Source organism: Molossus molossus, unplaced genomic scaffold (assembly GCF_014108415.1).
Source record: "Molossus molossus isolate mMolMol1 unplaced genomic scaffold, mMolMol1.p scaffold_m16_p_22, whole genome shotgun sequence".
Classification (NCBI taxonomy): domain Eukaryota; kingdom Metazoa; phylum Chordata; class Mammalia; order Chiroptera; family Molossidae; genus Molossus; species Molossus molossus.
The window spans coordinates 37434833-37451175 of NW_023425358.1; the positions used below are offsets into that span (position 1 = coordinate 37434833).

The window sequence follows — 16343 nt, forward strand, 5'->3', positions numbered from 1 at the left end:
GCCCCACCCTCAGGGCCTCGTCTAACCCTTGTCACCTCCCCAAAGTCCTGCTCCCAGATACCACCACATGGAGGTAGGATATCCACATGTGAACTGGGGGGTGGGGGAACACACAGTGGGGCTCTGCACAGCATGGGTGGCTCCGTCGACCACATCACTCAAAGTCCGTTCCCCTCACTCTGTACTCACTCAGTGTTCCTTCCCTGCACTTGGCAGGTCTGTCATTATTCTGTTCATCACCGGAACATACGCTCCATGAGGGCAGACACCTCAGTCTTGTTCCCAAAGGACCTGCACCATGGACATGCTCAGAAAATGTTGAACAAATGATGAATGAGTGAATAAATGATGGATGGATGGATGGATGGATGGATGGTGGATGGATGGTGGATGGATGGTGGATGGATGGATGGTGGATGGATGGATGGATGGATGGATGGATGAAGGATGGTGGATGGATGGATGGTGGATGGATGGATGGATGGATGGATGGATGGATGGATGGATGAAGGATGGTGGATGGATGGATGGTGGATGGATGGATGGTGGATGGATGGATGGATGGATGGATGGATGGATGGATGAAGGATGGTGGATGGATGGATGGTGGATGGATGGTGGATGACGGATGGATGGATGGATGGATGGATGGATGAAGGATGGTGGATGGATGGATGGTGGATGGATGATGGATGGATGGATGATGGATGGATGATGGATGACGGATGGATGGATGGTGGATGGATGAAGGATGGTGGATGGATGGATGGTGGATGGATGATGGATGATGGATGGATGGATGGATGGATGGATGGATGGATGGATGAAGGATGGTGGATGGATGGATGGTGGATGGATGATGGATGGATGGATGGTGGATGGATGATGGATGGATGGATGGTGGATGGATGAAGGATGGTGGATGGATGGATGGTGGATGGATGAAGGATGGTGGATGGATGGATGGTGGATGGATGATGGATGACGGATGGATGGATGGATGGATGGATGGATGGATGGATGGATGAAGGATGGTGGATGGATGGATGGTGGATGGATGATGGATGGATGGATGGTGGATGGATGATGGATGGATGGATGGTGGATGGATGATGGATGACGGATGGATGGATGGATGGATGGATGGTGGATGGATGAAGGATGGTGGATGGATGGATGGTGGATGGATGATGGATGGATGGATGATGGATGGTGGATGGATGGATGGTGGATGGATGATGGATGGATTTATAGCAGAGAAAACATCAAGAAAACTATTTGGCCTGAGCTTTTCACTCCCAAAGGACCCCCCAGGAAAATACTGTTTACAAATCAGAGCCAAAAGGGTTATTGTGTGTGTGTGTGTGTGCACGCACACGCGAGGATGCACACGTGTGTGAGAAGTACTAATGCAGTCGATGTAAATGTAGAATGCTTGTCAGAATTTGGGTAGCTCTGTTTGGGCATTTCTGCTTTCACGTCTCCCGATCCTATCTTCTCTTTAAACGTAACAACAGACTCACAAAGCAAGGAAACTGGTGTTGCCCGACCCACACTTAGAAAGGCCCAGAGGGCTCAGATGAAGACAAAAGTTAAAGTGAGGGTGTGTGGACATAACGCAGACACAGCTAAGAAGACAGACATTGTCATGTCGGCCGCCTGATGGCCTGGGTGCATCTGGGGGGGGGGGGGGACCAGTGAGGTGGGGGAGGGGGGTGAGGCAGACGGAAGGGTGTATGTCTCATCCCGGGAGCAAGCCACCCTGGACACGGTCCCGTGGGAGAACCAGCCCTGCCAGAGCATCCGGATCTCAGCAGACACCAGAAATCCAGATTCATGTTCATTCTCCTGCTTTGACCACGTCGACAAAGCAATTAAGACAACAACAACGTTCTATTGATCACAGTCAGCATGTCCATAGGCGATATTTGACCTGCCAGCTGCCACATCGTTAACTCTGGCCTGGAGATTTCCAATTTAATCAACATTAGTGTTCTCACCCATCCAGTCATTCATTATTTACAAGAGCTATGAAAGTATTCTCGGGCCGTGTTCTCATAAACGCCATTAAAAATGCGGAGACCCCATCCAAGAGACGCACGGCGCAGGCCCCGGCGCTCGTCACTCCCCGTCTGGCTCCAGAAACAAAGACAAACAAGGAAAAACATGAGCACATCCACGGGAGTGGGGCTCCTCAGGTTTCGTGTGAACCTTCACTGCTAAGGAGTCAGGAAATGAGCCAAGAGGTGTTCTCTCCACTCCAAGGACAGTCACTTGGTGATTTAAACACAGGCCTTTGCCTGCTCATCGCTAAACACCACCGTTGAGAACACACGGACTTGCGAAGTTTTTGTGACACTGGCAAAGTGCAAGGGAAGAGCAAACACATCATTATTTCCCACTCGGCACCTTGTCTCTGCTCAGAAGCTTGTTTGAGGAGCCATGAAACTGTCACTTCTCAAGCCGTCACTACTCTTCGCATGAATATCTTAGTCAGGACTCTTTCAACAGCAAGTGACACAAACCGAAGTCAAATCAGGTTAAGGAAAAGCAAGACTTTATTGGCTCATGTACCTGAACAGCTCTGGGGTACAGCTTCAGGCATGGCTGGATCAAGCCTCAGATAATCCATCACACACGCCTTCCCTCTGTGTCTGTGTGTTGGCTTCACTATTACCCTCCGGGAGACAGCTCCCTGCAGCTCCACCCTGCATCCCCATAAAATGTGACATTGTGTTTTCCAAGGTTTCCACTAAAAGTCAGGGGTCGGCCTCGCCTTTACTGGAATTGGGTCAGGTGCTAACCCTCAGCCCATCACTGAGGATCAGGTGGGTGGGAGGGGGACACCTCAGTCCTGGTCCTGTATGCAGCTCTGGGACCAGCTCGCTAGATGGACGGATACGGGGGGAGAGGGGATCCCCAGAAGGAGCAAGATGCCCTGAGGAGAGCTGGGCGTGCAGACACAACCCCGTCCACTCCAATGAGGATGAATTTCCTGCCAGCCCCGCACAAGATATTTCTTTATGGAGAAACAACCCCCTTCTGACCTTGTGGAAAGAACCACGGGAAGCTATTAATATGACTCCAGAGCAGGGTCGGAAAGAAGAAGGTTTGCCGCAGCTCAGACACAGCACACCAAGCGAGCCACGCAGCGGGCAGCGGCCTTTCCCGGAGCCCAGCCACTCCACGCACACGCCAGGCCCCCGTGCAGCTGGTCGGCACTGGCCGACGAGGCACTACAGACGGAGGGAGGGAGGCAGGCCGGCATCCACCCCTTTGTTCAGCTGAGAAACATCCTTAAATGCCGAGGACAAGTAAGGTCACCAGGCCACTTCTTGATCTGCCTCCCACAGTCAGCCAGCAAACAGACGCGGTCGAAACAGCAGGCACAGCGATTTGAGCACAGCAGCTGGATTCCACCTGTTAACCACACACACACCACACACACACACACACCACACACACACCCCGCACACACACACACCGCACACACACACTGCACACACACACCACACACACACACACCGCACACACACACACCCTGCACACACACCCCGCACACACACCCCGCACACACACACACCATACACACACACCACACACACACCGCGCACACACACCGCACACACACACCACACACACCGCACACACACACACACACACCGCACACACACACCACACACACACCACACACACACACACCACACACACACACACCCCGCACACACACCCCGCACACACACACACACCACACACACACCCCACACACACACCGCACACACACACACACCGCACACACACACACTGCACACACACACACCACACACACACCGCACACACACACCACACACACACCACACACACACCACCACCACACACACCACACACACACACACACACCACACACACACCGCACACACACACACCGCACACACACACACCGCACACACACCGCACCACACACACCACACACACACACCACACACACACCACACACACACACCACACACACACACCACACACACACACACCACACACACACACCACACACACACCGCACACACACACCACACACACACACCACACACACCACACACACACACCACACACACCACACACACACCGCGCACACACACCACACACACACACACCGCACACACACACCACACACACCACACACACACACCACACACACACCACACACACACACCGCACACACACACCACACACTGCACACACACACACCGCGCACACACACCACACACACACACACCGCACACACCACACACACACCGCGCACACACACCACACACACACCGCGCACACACACCGCACACACACACCACACACACCGCACACCACATACACACATACACCACACACACACACCACACACACACACCGCACACACACACCACACACACCACACACACACACCACACACACACCGCGCACACACACCGCACACACACACCACACACACCGCACACCACATACACACATACACCACACACACCACACACACACACCTCTCTCACAAACATACATACACCCCGCACCCCGCACACACACCACACACACGTGTGGCAAACACACCACACACACACACCCATGTGCACACACATGCACACACTGCACACACATGCACACTGCACCCACACACGCACCATGCACACGCACGTGCATATATGCACACACACACCACACACTGCACATGCACACACATACATTCACACTTCACATGCACACTGCACGCACCTACATGCACACTGCACACACACATGCGCACGCACTGCACACACATTGCAAACATGCATACACACCACACACGCGCACACCCTGCACACATGCACACACACGCACGCTCACACCGCATGCACACACACAGCTATAACCTACAGCCTCATCTTGCAGCCTCCCTGCAGACCTGTTTGGTGGCGATGACAACCATTCCAGAAAGCGGACTCCTGAGTGTCTGTGACTTGGCTCAGAGGTGGCTGTCTCCCTCCAAGCATCCAGGCTACGTTATTCTAATGTTTTCATAGCAACCACGCATGGTAACCTCCATGAGCAGGGCTGCATGGAGTTACCGCCAACCCCAGGGTGATGCCTAAAGCCTAGACTCTGTCATCACGGAGCTGTTCAGTTTCTGTCCGTTTTGCCCCAAGAACTGAATCAGACTGAAAATGAAGACCCTCTGTCTCAGGATGACCTCACGACCTGCTCCGGGAAATTCCGGCCCAGGAAGATAACCTCACTGTTTGCTTCCGGAAATTCCTAAAAACGGATCCATGTCGCCAGGGGGTGGCTCCTCTGGGCCAACAGCCCCCTTGGCAGAACCACGGCTCACTGGACGGAAGGCTCCCCGATCGGGTGACTGTATCCGATTCCCTCCAAGCCTCACCTGCTGGCCACGTAGCCCCCACACTGAAGGACCCACTGGACCAGCTGGGGTCACCACCCCCAAGTTCTCAATACCCGTCCCTGACCTCTCTTTTCCGGGGTACAGCTGAGCATCTCAGGGGGCTTTTCCTTCCTGCGGTCGGTATGCCATGAGCTCGGCTGGAGCCCTGGTCCCAGAGGGCCTGGGTGGATGGAGCCACCGGCTGCGTTTCCTACCTGGCCCTGCTTGGTTCCATGTTGCGGGTGGGCTGCCCCCGCAGGAACACGCCAGCCAGCCTCCCAGGTCAGCAGGTGCAGTGGGCTGATGAATGAGGTGCTGGCAGAAGAGTGGGGGAGGGGAGGCGGATTCCTGCCCCGCCCCCCCAGGTGGCTGAATGGGTCCCCAGATGTCACAGCCACCCAGGACAAGCTAGGAACTGGCTTCAGGGGCACCGTCTCCCCCTTGTCCCTCCAGCCTGGAGGGGCAGGCCATCCGCGGAGATACCGCCATCCGCGGAGATACCGCCATCCCACGGCCGATACCTGACGTGCACAGGGAGGGTCCTCGGGCAGATCGAACGCCCACACAGAGGTGAAGAGTCCCAGAAGCCATCAAAATGCAGGTAGACATGAAATCCATTTTTTTCTTTATTTTCAATGGCGCTAAAACATAATTGACTGTACAAAGCAAACATGCACACATGACAGTGTGGGTTCGCAGCATGTGCAGAAATGAAATAAATGCCTCTAACGAGAAGCAACGTGGGTGGGAGGCGTGGAAATACTCTGTCGGACGGGCTCCCAGGACACGGGAGAGGTCGGGATACAGTTTGGAGATTAGATTGTGATTAACTCAAGGCTTGTATGACAACCCCAGGGCACCACCACAGTGACTTTTTCGAAGTGTACATAATAACCCAAGAGCGGAGCTAAAACACAATGACAAACAACATTCCATTAACTAAAAAGCACACAAAGAAGGGGTGGGAGCACGATGAACAGAGAGGACAAATAACAGACAGCTAGGAAGATGGCGTATTTGAACCCAACCATATATAAAAGTATATGACATGGAAATAGACAAAACACACCCATTTAAAAAACACATTTAAAGAGCCCTGGCTGGTCGCTCCGTGGATTAGAGTGTTGTCCGCATACACCAAGGTTGCAGGTGCGATCCCTGGTCAGGGCACGTACAGGAATCATGCAACAAATGCATCAGTAGTGGACCAACAAATCAATTTCTCTCTCTCTCTCTCTCTATCTCTCTCTCTCTCTCAAATCAGTAAATTAAAAAATCAAATAAAAGACATCGAATGTCAGAGTAGATGCAAAGCAACACCCAGCCGCATGCTGCCGACGAGAAGCACACTGAAGCTAGAAAGACAATGACTGGGTCAAAACAACAGGGCAGGGAGATGCTCCTACAAACCCTAACAGAGAGACAGGCGGGTGCAGCACGGCGACCAGAGTAACACTGCTGCCTGTTTGGAAGTTGCTAAAGGAGCTTTGAACAGTCCTTGTAGCTTCTGCAGCTATGTGAGGTGCGGGGTGTCAGCTCCTTGGGGTGACCGTTTCGCGGTATGTACAAGTATTGAATCATTACACTTTACACCTGACATGAAAACAATGTTACATGTCAATTATCTCCCTCAATAAAAAATCTGAAAACAATAGCAAACAACCAATAATACAATGGACAATAGAGAGATGACATGTTTATAAGGGAGTCCGTTCACCTCGGATACATAACTATCCTAACTGTGCAGGCACCGAGCAACAGGACTTCGAAATGCATAGAACAAAAACTCCCAGAACTAAAAGAAGACACAGAGAAAATCCAAAATGGTAGTACTGAGAACTCTCTCAGTAAAGGAAGGAACTTGTGAAGAGAAAAGTTGGTGAGGACACAGAATATGCCGCTACCACCGAGCAGCCTCCTGGACACCTGGGGAGCATCTCCAAACAGCATCCTGTTTAAACACACCAGAAGCAGTTACCAAGAAAGACCGCATTCTGGAACATTAAAAAATACTCAAAAACCTAAAGGAATTAAAATCCTGCAAAGTGTCTTCTCTGACCAACATGGAGCTAAAGCAGAAATCGAAAACAGAAAGGCGCCAGGGAAAATCCTCAAACATCTCACAACTCGCATATGGCCAAAAGGAAGTCACAAGAAAAATTAGGGAAAATAACTGTAAGTTGAATAAAAGTAAAAATATAACATAAGAGTCTGAGAGGCAGAGCTAAAATAGTGTCTAGAAGGGGGGGAATGTAGAGTATTAAATGCTCATCTCGAAAGAGAAGAAATGTCTCCAAAAGATGAGCTAAGCTTCCCTGGGAAGACACAGAAGAGGGGAAAACTGAGCCCAAAGCCACAAAGGGAAATGATTAGAGCAGAAATCAATAAAAATGGGGGAGGGGAGACAATAGAAAAAAATGTATGAAAACTGAAGGCTAGTTCTTTGAAGACTGGTAAAATTCTTAAGCCAGGTGGGTCAGGAAAAAGAGGCGAAAGCGACAGACCGCCCACCACAGGCATGAGGCACGGATGGCGCTACCGACTTCACAGTCGAGAAAAGGCTCGGGCAATATCACCAACGTTATTGCCAGGATTTTGACAATTTAGATAAAACGGCCCAAATTCTTTAAAAATCACATAGTACCAAAACTCGTGCAATTATAAAATAGATCCATTGAATAGTCCTGACACTATTCAATTAAATTTTCAATGTAATAGCTTCTGAAAACATCTCCAGACCCGGGTCCCATCAGAAAACATAAAGCATTTAAAGAAGTAGGTGCCCTGATTTATAGTCTCTTCCAGAAACTATAATGCACAGGAGAGGACAGTCTGCATTGCCTTTTTTTTTTTTTTTTTTTTAAATAATTTTTCTTTATTGATTAGAGAGAGAGAAAGAGGAAGGGAGAGGGAGAGAGAGATAGAAACATCGATGAGAGGGAACATCGACTGGCCGCCTCCTGCATGCCCCTCACTGGGGATCGGGCCCATAACTGGGCATGTGCCCTGACCGGGAATCAAACCGGCGACCTCTTGGTGCAGGGTCGACGCTCAACCCCTGAGCCACACTGGCCGGGCTGCACTGCATTTGATGAAGCTAGTATAACCCTAATACCAAAACTAGACAAAGACCGTCCATAAAAGGAAACTATAGCACATACTCGCACATCATACACAGGACGACAATAAAAGAAGTGACTGAGTTAGGTTTGCACAAGGAATGCCGGCTGACTCAACATTTAAAACTCATCGTAACCCACAATATCAACAGGAAAAGAAAAACCGTGTCCTCGGGGAAATGGATGCAGTAAAAGAACTGGCCCGGGTTCAACATGCATTTATGACCTCTCTGCCAGTTAGGATGAGAGCAGAACTTCCTGATCTTCCTAAAAAATAAAAATCCAGCGAAAACCTACAGCACAGTTAGTTGGGAACAGGCAAGAATGTGGGCTCTGGCGGCCCTGGCTGAACATCACCCTGGGGTTCGAGCGGTGCACAGGGGGCAGGGAATAGCACGCAGACGGGAAAGTAAGCAATAAAACTAGATTCATGAATGGCACGATCATCCCTGAAAACACCCCCAAGAGTCCACCAAAAGATAAAATAGTCACTGAAAACTGTGAGTGAGTTTAGAATATAAGGTCAATCGACAAAAATCAATTTTGTATGGCCCGGATGGTGTGGCTCAGTGGTTGAGCGTCGACCCTGCGCCAAGAGGTCATCGGCTCGATTCCCGGTCAGGGCACACGCCCAGGTTGGGGGCCCGATCCCCAGTGGGGGGCATGCAGGAGGCGGCCAATCGATGTTCTCTCTCATCGATGTTTGTCTCTCTCTCTCTCCCCCTCTCCCTTCCTCTCTCTAAAATCAATAAAGAAAAAAAAAAAGGCTGTAAACCCAAGTTTTGAAAAGGATACTATTCATAATAGCACCCAAAAAACCTGGGACAGTTCTATGTAAACCTGTAGCATATGTCCCGCCAACGCCCATCGCAGTGACGATAAAAATCACAGAAAGTCTAAATGCAGAGTCAGAGGGCTCAGGAGTTAGAGAGCTCACTGCTACTAAGAGGGGCAGGCTCATTGGTACAAAGCCGTCTTTTCTGCTAATTCGACGCAATCCCAATAAACTCCCAGCAGAATCTTTTTTCTTTTCTGTTTTAGAAATCAATCAGCTACTTCCAAAATTTATATTGCAAACTGGACCAACTAGAACAGCCAACACAGGTTTGAAAAAGAACCAAGTTGCAGGATTCACATGACTTGATTTTGAGATTTATTACAAAGCACGGTCATCAAGACGGCGGCACTGGTGACAGCGGACAGATCCGGGAACCACACAGAGTCCCGTTTATGCCCACCATACGCTGTCTGACGTGCTCTTGAGAAAACAAAGGGCCAATCAAGAGAGAATGAGTCTTCACGGTTAATTTTGATGGAGCAACTGGGCGTTCCAGTTGAAACCTGAGCCATATATCAGCCATATGCAAAAAGTAACCCCAAACAGGTCACAGACCTCAAAGTACAACCTGCCACTCTGAAACCCATGAGAGAAACACATAAGAGAAAAACTGTGACCTTTCCTCTGGCCGAGATTTCTAAGCGATGACAACAAGAGCAATGTCATAAAAGAAACGAAACGGTCCACGGGACTTCATCAGAATAAAGAAGTCTGCGTGGACGCAGGCCTGCGAAAGGAATGGCAGATGACAGAGAAAAATACTTCGAATCATGTCTGTGATAAGAGATGCGTACACACAGTCCTCAAAGAAAATGAGTTGCCCATTTTATTTTATTTTTCCTTTATTGATTTTAGAGACAGAGAGAGATAGAAACATCGATGAGAGAGAACATCGACTGGCCACCTCCTGCATGCCCCTCACTGGGGATCAGGCCCACGACCTGGGCAGGTGCCCTGACCGGGAATCGAACCAGCGACCTCTTGGTGCAGGGTCAATGCTCAACCACTGAGCCACACCAGGTGGGCCCCATCTGCACATTTAAAAATCGACACCTAATATTTTTCATTTGCTTCAACAGTTGCTAAGGATAAAGTGTCTAGTGTCGTGTAAATCTTGACATTTAAAATTAAATGGTTACATCACTCTTTCAAATGTATCCATTGGAATTATAAATAACAGAAAGGCTTGACACCCACCACCATCCATTTATAAAATCCATGAAAAGCTCTTCATTAACCATCAGAAATGTTACATTGTTCCTTTTCCTCCTGAACGTACATTTCCAACGCACCTCCCTGAGAGGATTTCATCCTAACTCACAAAAGACTTCTAACCTTCAGAGCAGAGCACCCCTCCTCCGATGATTCCGCCACACAACAAGACGGGCAGAGATTGAGCTTAATCGTCGTCCTCTCTTCTCGCTGACAGATTCTCGGGCGTTAGGCATGTCTTCAGGTTGGCATCACCACAGTTACGACGGCCGTGCAATCGAAGCAACAGAAACACGGCGCACACTGGGTGAGACAGCTTTGTAAATAGAAAGCAACCCTCTCTCTAAGCCTCTCGTGAGCTGAGCTCTGGGGAGGGGGCGTAATGCCACCCTGATTGACGGCACCACTTAGCCTCTGAGGACCACGGAGGTCCCCACGCCTGGGTGAGGTGGAACATCAGAGGGATGAGAGGTCCCTTTCTAATGCAAAATCAAAGATGTTGGGGGAGGGGCGAGAAATGGTAAATCGGTTCAGACAGACCAAGTTTAAGAGCAAACACATACAAAAGGAATTTGCAAACGTGTCCTGATGAAAACCTCTCCACGCCCGTCCCCCTGGGAGGCTTCGTGCGGTTCCCCTCCATTCCCGTGTCCTAACTTCGAGGGCACCGTTCCCGAGCCGGCAGCCACGCGGACGAGCGGCGCCTTGACATGAAGGCAGCTGCGGCCTAGCAGACGTGCAGACGGACACGGGACCCAGGAGAGCCGTCGGAGGAGGAGGTGCTTCCGACTCAGGACGCACAGGTGCTGCCCTCGCTTTGGACAGACACCAGAGGATGCTTTTCCGATGGTAGGAAGCAGAGGCTCGGCCGTGTGGACGGGAATTGGGGAGCAGTGTCAGGACAAGAGTGGCCGCAGGTGAAGAGACTCTGCTTTGTCACCCATCCGAGGCCACAGAGGCCGCTCAGCTCCCGCCGGGCGCCCCCGTGGACCGATGTCACTGCTGCTCACCACCTAAGAGACGCAGGAAAAGCCACACGGCTATGAAAATCTCCGGATTTCGGAATGTGGACAAGACCTCCAGGCATAAGCCACCGGATCAGACGGATGTGCAAGCCACGGCGCACGACACCCGTCGATCAAACCCAGGGCCTCGCCCTGGCTGGTTTGGCTCAGCGGTTAGAGCATCAGCCTGCGGTCTGGAGAAACCCGGGTTCGGTTCCCGCTAAGGGCACGTACCTCGGTTGCAGTTTGTCCCCGACCCTGGTTGGGTAGTGCGGGTGGCAGCCACTCGATGTGTCCTTTTCACATCGATGTTTCTCTCTCTCTCTCTCCCTCCCACTCTATCTGAACAAAAAATGAAAAAGCGTCCTCAGGTGAAGATAAAAATAAAAACAAAAACCCAGGGCCTCTGCCGTCCACGCGCAGAAGGAAACTAGGCAGGAAGAGGCGTCTCCCTGCCCACCTGCTGGAGACGTGCTGCGCCTCCGGCCGTTACTTCCTCCACATCCTTTAGTTCCCAAGGCCCGCTCGGCGTTCAAGTTGGGAAACAATCGCAGTAACGGCCTCCTCCTCTCCAACATCTCTTCCCACCCCGAACAATTCCGGGAAAAGGACAGCAGAGCGGTGACGCCTGGCCCAGAGGCCCGCGGCCAGCTCTGGTCCTTCCGAAGTTTGACTATTAGGCTAAAGTTCACAGCGGAACATCTTGAAATTGGTTTTTCCGCATCACTTCCAGGTTCCATTTGTCCGAGCTGCAGGCAGAACCAGCTCCCCGCCGTGCGCCGGCTAATTAAGAAAGACTCGCAGCACGCTTGTTGTGGGAACCAGGTGTGCAGACCTGGGGGGCGGGGGGCTCCTTCGGCCGCTGCTTTTATGTGGTTGCGCATCAAACTCTGTTTCCCCTTTTACAGTGGACACGGCCCCCCCGGGATGTAAGTAATGTTACTGGAGAGGTTCCACCCCCTCCACAGGCGTCTGTCTCCGCGGCCCCACTGACGTCACATTTCCAAACTCTGGAGGCAAAACAAACAAGCAACTGCGCGTTCGTGTGCTGCTTTTGACGCCCGTAATGCAAATATTTATTCACAACAGTAATTTCCATTGTGCATCGTTTTCACATCTAATTAAGGACTCTTAGAAATTACAGTCGTGGAGAACAAAGCTTACATTACATCTGAACAAACAGCCACAGGATGCGTGGCCCCGGAGCGGAGCAGTTCTGCGTGGAGCCATCATCGGGCAGAAACGGGAGCTCCCTCCACGGTGAAATGTTGGGGAACGTGGGACTTATGTCTGTTAGGGTGAAAGGTGCGACAACCTGCTCCGGCCGGTCTGGCTCAGCGGTTAGAGTATCGGCCAGCAGACCAATGGGTCACGGGTTCAATTCTGGTCAAGGGCATGTACCTCGGTTGCAGTTTGCCCCCGGCCCTGGTCAGGGTCATGCAGGAGGCAGCCAGTTGATATGTCTCTCACGTTGATGTTTCTCTCGCTCTCTCCCTCCCACTCTATCTGAAGGTAAATGGAATGTCCTCGGTGAGGGTTAAAAAAAACAACAAAAAAAGTATGACAACCTGAAGAATGGATGATGGCTGTTTTGTTGACCATCCAGCACCCATTGGCCTCCCTTCGGTAATTACTCCAAATCATTTGTATCCACCTCTTCATTTTCTATCCAATCGGCCTACTCCTATCTCGTCCTCCTGGGCACAGGGACTGGTTCCAGGAGGCGCCTGGAGCAATGTGTTCTAGAGGACGCAGGTCCAGAACTTTAATGAAACTCATAAGAGAAATGCTCTTTATTTTTACTGAGTTTAGGGTAAACAGATACAATTCTGAGCTGAAGACAGATCTTGTCTAAATGAGGGACAATGTGTCTAAGAATAGAACCAAAGCGGTTAAAGAGAAGCAAAGAGGTTCTAGGTCCCTAGGGCATCCCATGAGCACCTGGATCAAGCCTTACCTGACGCTGACTTGCCTGCAGAATTTCAGTTAGTGAACCCATATGTTCCTCTTCCATTTTCACCTTCTTTGCTCGTCTTCTTGGCCCCCTGCTCTCCAAACTCCCGCCCCTCCCATGAAGGAAATACAATGCATTAAAACTCATCTTTGCCCAAACATCAAATTCCCATCAAAGAACAGATCCTGAACACAAGACACACACTCTCTGCCATCCTCCGGGGAGGTGGAGACCAGACGCCAACATTGCTAATAAAACTCTTTGTTTCGCTGTCTAGTTCCTGGGTCCCAAGGGCCAGAGGTGCCAGCAATAAACTTTTATTGTATTTACTTTTTGAAAGATCTACAGGAAGGTGGGTTTGCTCTGTGACTCATCACTTCTGTAAACACAGGTCAGGTTCAAGGACATTAGCCTGGTGTGTAAACATGCATTTCTGTTCATTGCAACACTCATCTTTGGAAAAAAAAAAAAACAACTAAGGCAATATCGTAAAAATAATAATCCGCTAAAGAAGAGATTTGATATGTGGTAATACTCTGCATTTTTCCATCAGCACCAGACAAATCAGGCCCTGGCATCGCGTGTCCCCCGCTCCCAACGCAAATCCTCTCCAATAGGGGCCGCGTCTGAGGTCAAGCTGGTCTGGACCCCTCGAGTGGTCAGACGATCTGAGAAGGACAGTGATGTGAACACAGTGGAACTGGCGCCGAGACCACAGCGTGTTTGGGAATCCCATCTACCCCAGGAAACCGCACAGGAGCGGCTCGGGGTCTCCCTCGTCCGTCAGCGTGCTGGGAGTCACCAGCGAGGCCCGTGCCCTGGGCCAGCACTGCGCCGGGTCCTGTCTGCACACACACCCCGCCGAGCCGAGTTCTCTGAGCTCAGCACACGAAACGCGCCACACGCGGGCCGAGCGTTCCACGGCCCACACGGAGCCCTCCGCACCACAGAGCTCCTCGTTTGGAGGACATTTTCAGGATTCCCTCTTGAGAAAGCCCAGAGGTGCCCAGGGAGTCACTGTCGTCCTCGACACTGCTGTCTGACGAAGAAACCAGTCACAGAGCCATGCTCGCGGCCACAAGTACGCCCTGGTCAGGCTGTGGTGACAGAGCTAGCGAGAACAGAGACGCCGGCTGGCTGGCGTTATAAAGCCAAGGGACAACCTGTAAAACAGGCCCCGGAGCCATCGGCACGTCCGCTGGGCTGCTCTCGCTGCGGGCTTGGGGTGTGTTGACCTCACGTCTGCCGGGGCTAGACAGCGGACTCCCCCAGCCGTCTCCTCGGTGACCTGTGCCCGTCATAAACCCGGAAGCTGAGGTCATCAGACTGGCTCTACGTCATCACCAGGACACCTGAGCCCATCGCACCGGAGGACGGGGGGCAGGGCCAGCCCAGGTGCCTTCCTGAACCACACCAGCGCCCATGCCCAGCGAGTGCCCGGTCTTAGTCTACGGTCTGATCCCAAGCAGCAGAGCCCCACTGATTCCAAAGAGCACAGAGAACAGGAAATTCCTGTCATTACAGACTCTACATGAGATCACCGGCTTTGAAGTTTCTGACAGCAGGATCTCATCTCGAAAACCTCAGAAAGATCTGTTTTCAGGAATTTGAGGGCACACGCTGGAGACTGCTGAGAATCTCCTTTATTTCTCTGTAGGAAAAAGGGCTTGGGGGCCGGGTGGGGGAGGGGGGACCACACACAAATCAGGAGTCCCGATCAATAAGGACAAGGACTTGCTGGTACTTTCTACAATCTCCTATGTGGGTCGCATAACTGATGGTCCAGGATCTGTGTCCTGAGCTTCCCAGCTGGGCCGGGAACAGCCGGGGACCCGGGCAGAGCAGGGACAGCCCTGTCTGCACCGCTTCATGCCAGGGCCCTGTCGTGACAACTGGGGTGGCGGGGACAGCAGGCACAGGAGGCCGGAGGCAGGACCTGCGTGGAAATGCACCCGCGCTAAGCAAGGCCGCATTGTCAGCGGCCAGGGAAACCTCAGCCGTGTTCCCGCACCGGCGGCCCTGCGACCCTTCGCCACAGGTCAGCGCCGGCAGGGCAAGTCCAGCCCAGTTCCGGCCCCTCCAGGTCATTCCAGCCCTCTCCTCTGACCTCCAGCTCAGCCCGCCCAGTGCCCCCTCCGCCTCAAGGTCTCACAACCCCCTGCCTTACTCCAAGCCCTTTCGGGGGACCATGCTAACGTCCCCGCTGTCCCTCTGCGGCCTCCCCGAGGGCCTCCCCCTCCAATTCCTCCGGGGAGGTACCTGCCGCAAAGGGGCCTCCCCGGACCTTGGCAGCCGCACGCCGGGTGCACACGCCCACACGCGCGCCCTCCACACACCCACGCCCTCTGTCCCAGCCGCCCTGGCCACGCGCACACTCCCGGCAAAGTTAGTCCCGAGGCCGGAGGCAGCGTGGCGTCCCCTCACCTTCGGAGAGCAGGGTGGCCAGGCTGATGAGCACGGGGGACCAACGAGGCCACAGCGTCCCCATCTCTGACGGGCACATCCTGGACACCGGAGAGCAGGTCCTCCGCTCCCCGGAGCCTTCTGGCGAAGAAGACACAGTCGCCGAGTCCCCGGCGGCCCGCGCGGGGCGCCGTGTCGAGGGCGTGCGCGCTAGGGGCGCGAGCAGCCTCGGGGCCCTGGGCGCCCCTCCCGCCAGTCCATGCCGGCCGGGGGCTGCGGCCGCTCGGAGTTGCCTCCCGAGTCTGGCGCGCGCGGGCAAGCCCCACCTCCTCTCACCCCCGCCGGGGTTGTTTTTTTTTTTACTTTAATCCACGCGGATTTGGTCCCTTCCTGTTGACCCGAGCGTGGA

General features: G+C 52.5%; 1 protein-coding gene across 1 annotated transcript in view; it reads right to left on the reverse strand.

Moving 5' to 3' along the window:
• Positions 1 to 16034, reverse strand: part of TMEM132D (transmembrane protein 132D) — a 150555-nt gene extending 134521 nt beyond the window's left edge. The window contains 1 exon segment of the mRNA XM_036277306.1: positions 15956 to 16034. Coding sequence (XP_036133199.1) covers positions 15956 to 16034 — 79 coding nt within the window.
• Positions 16035 to 16343: the final 309 nt, after the last annotated feature.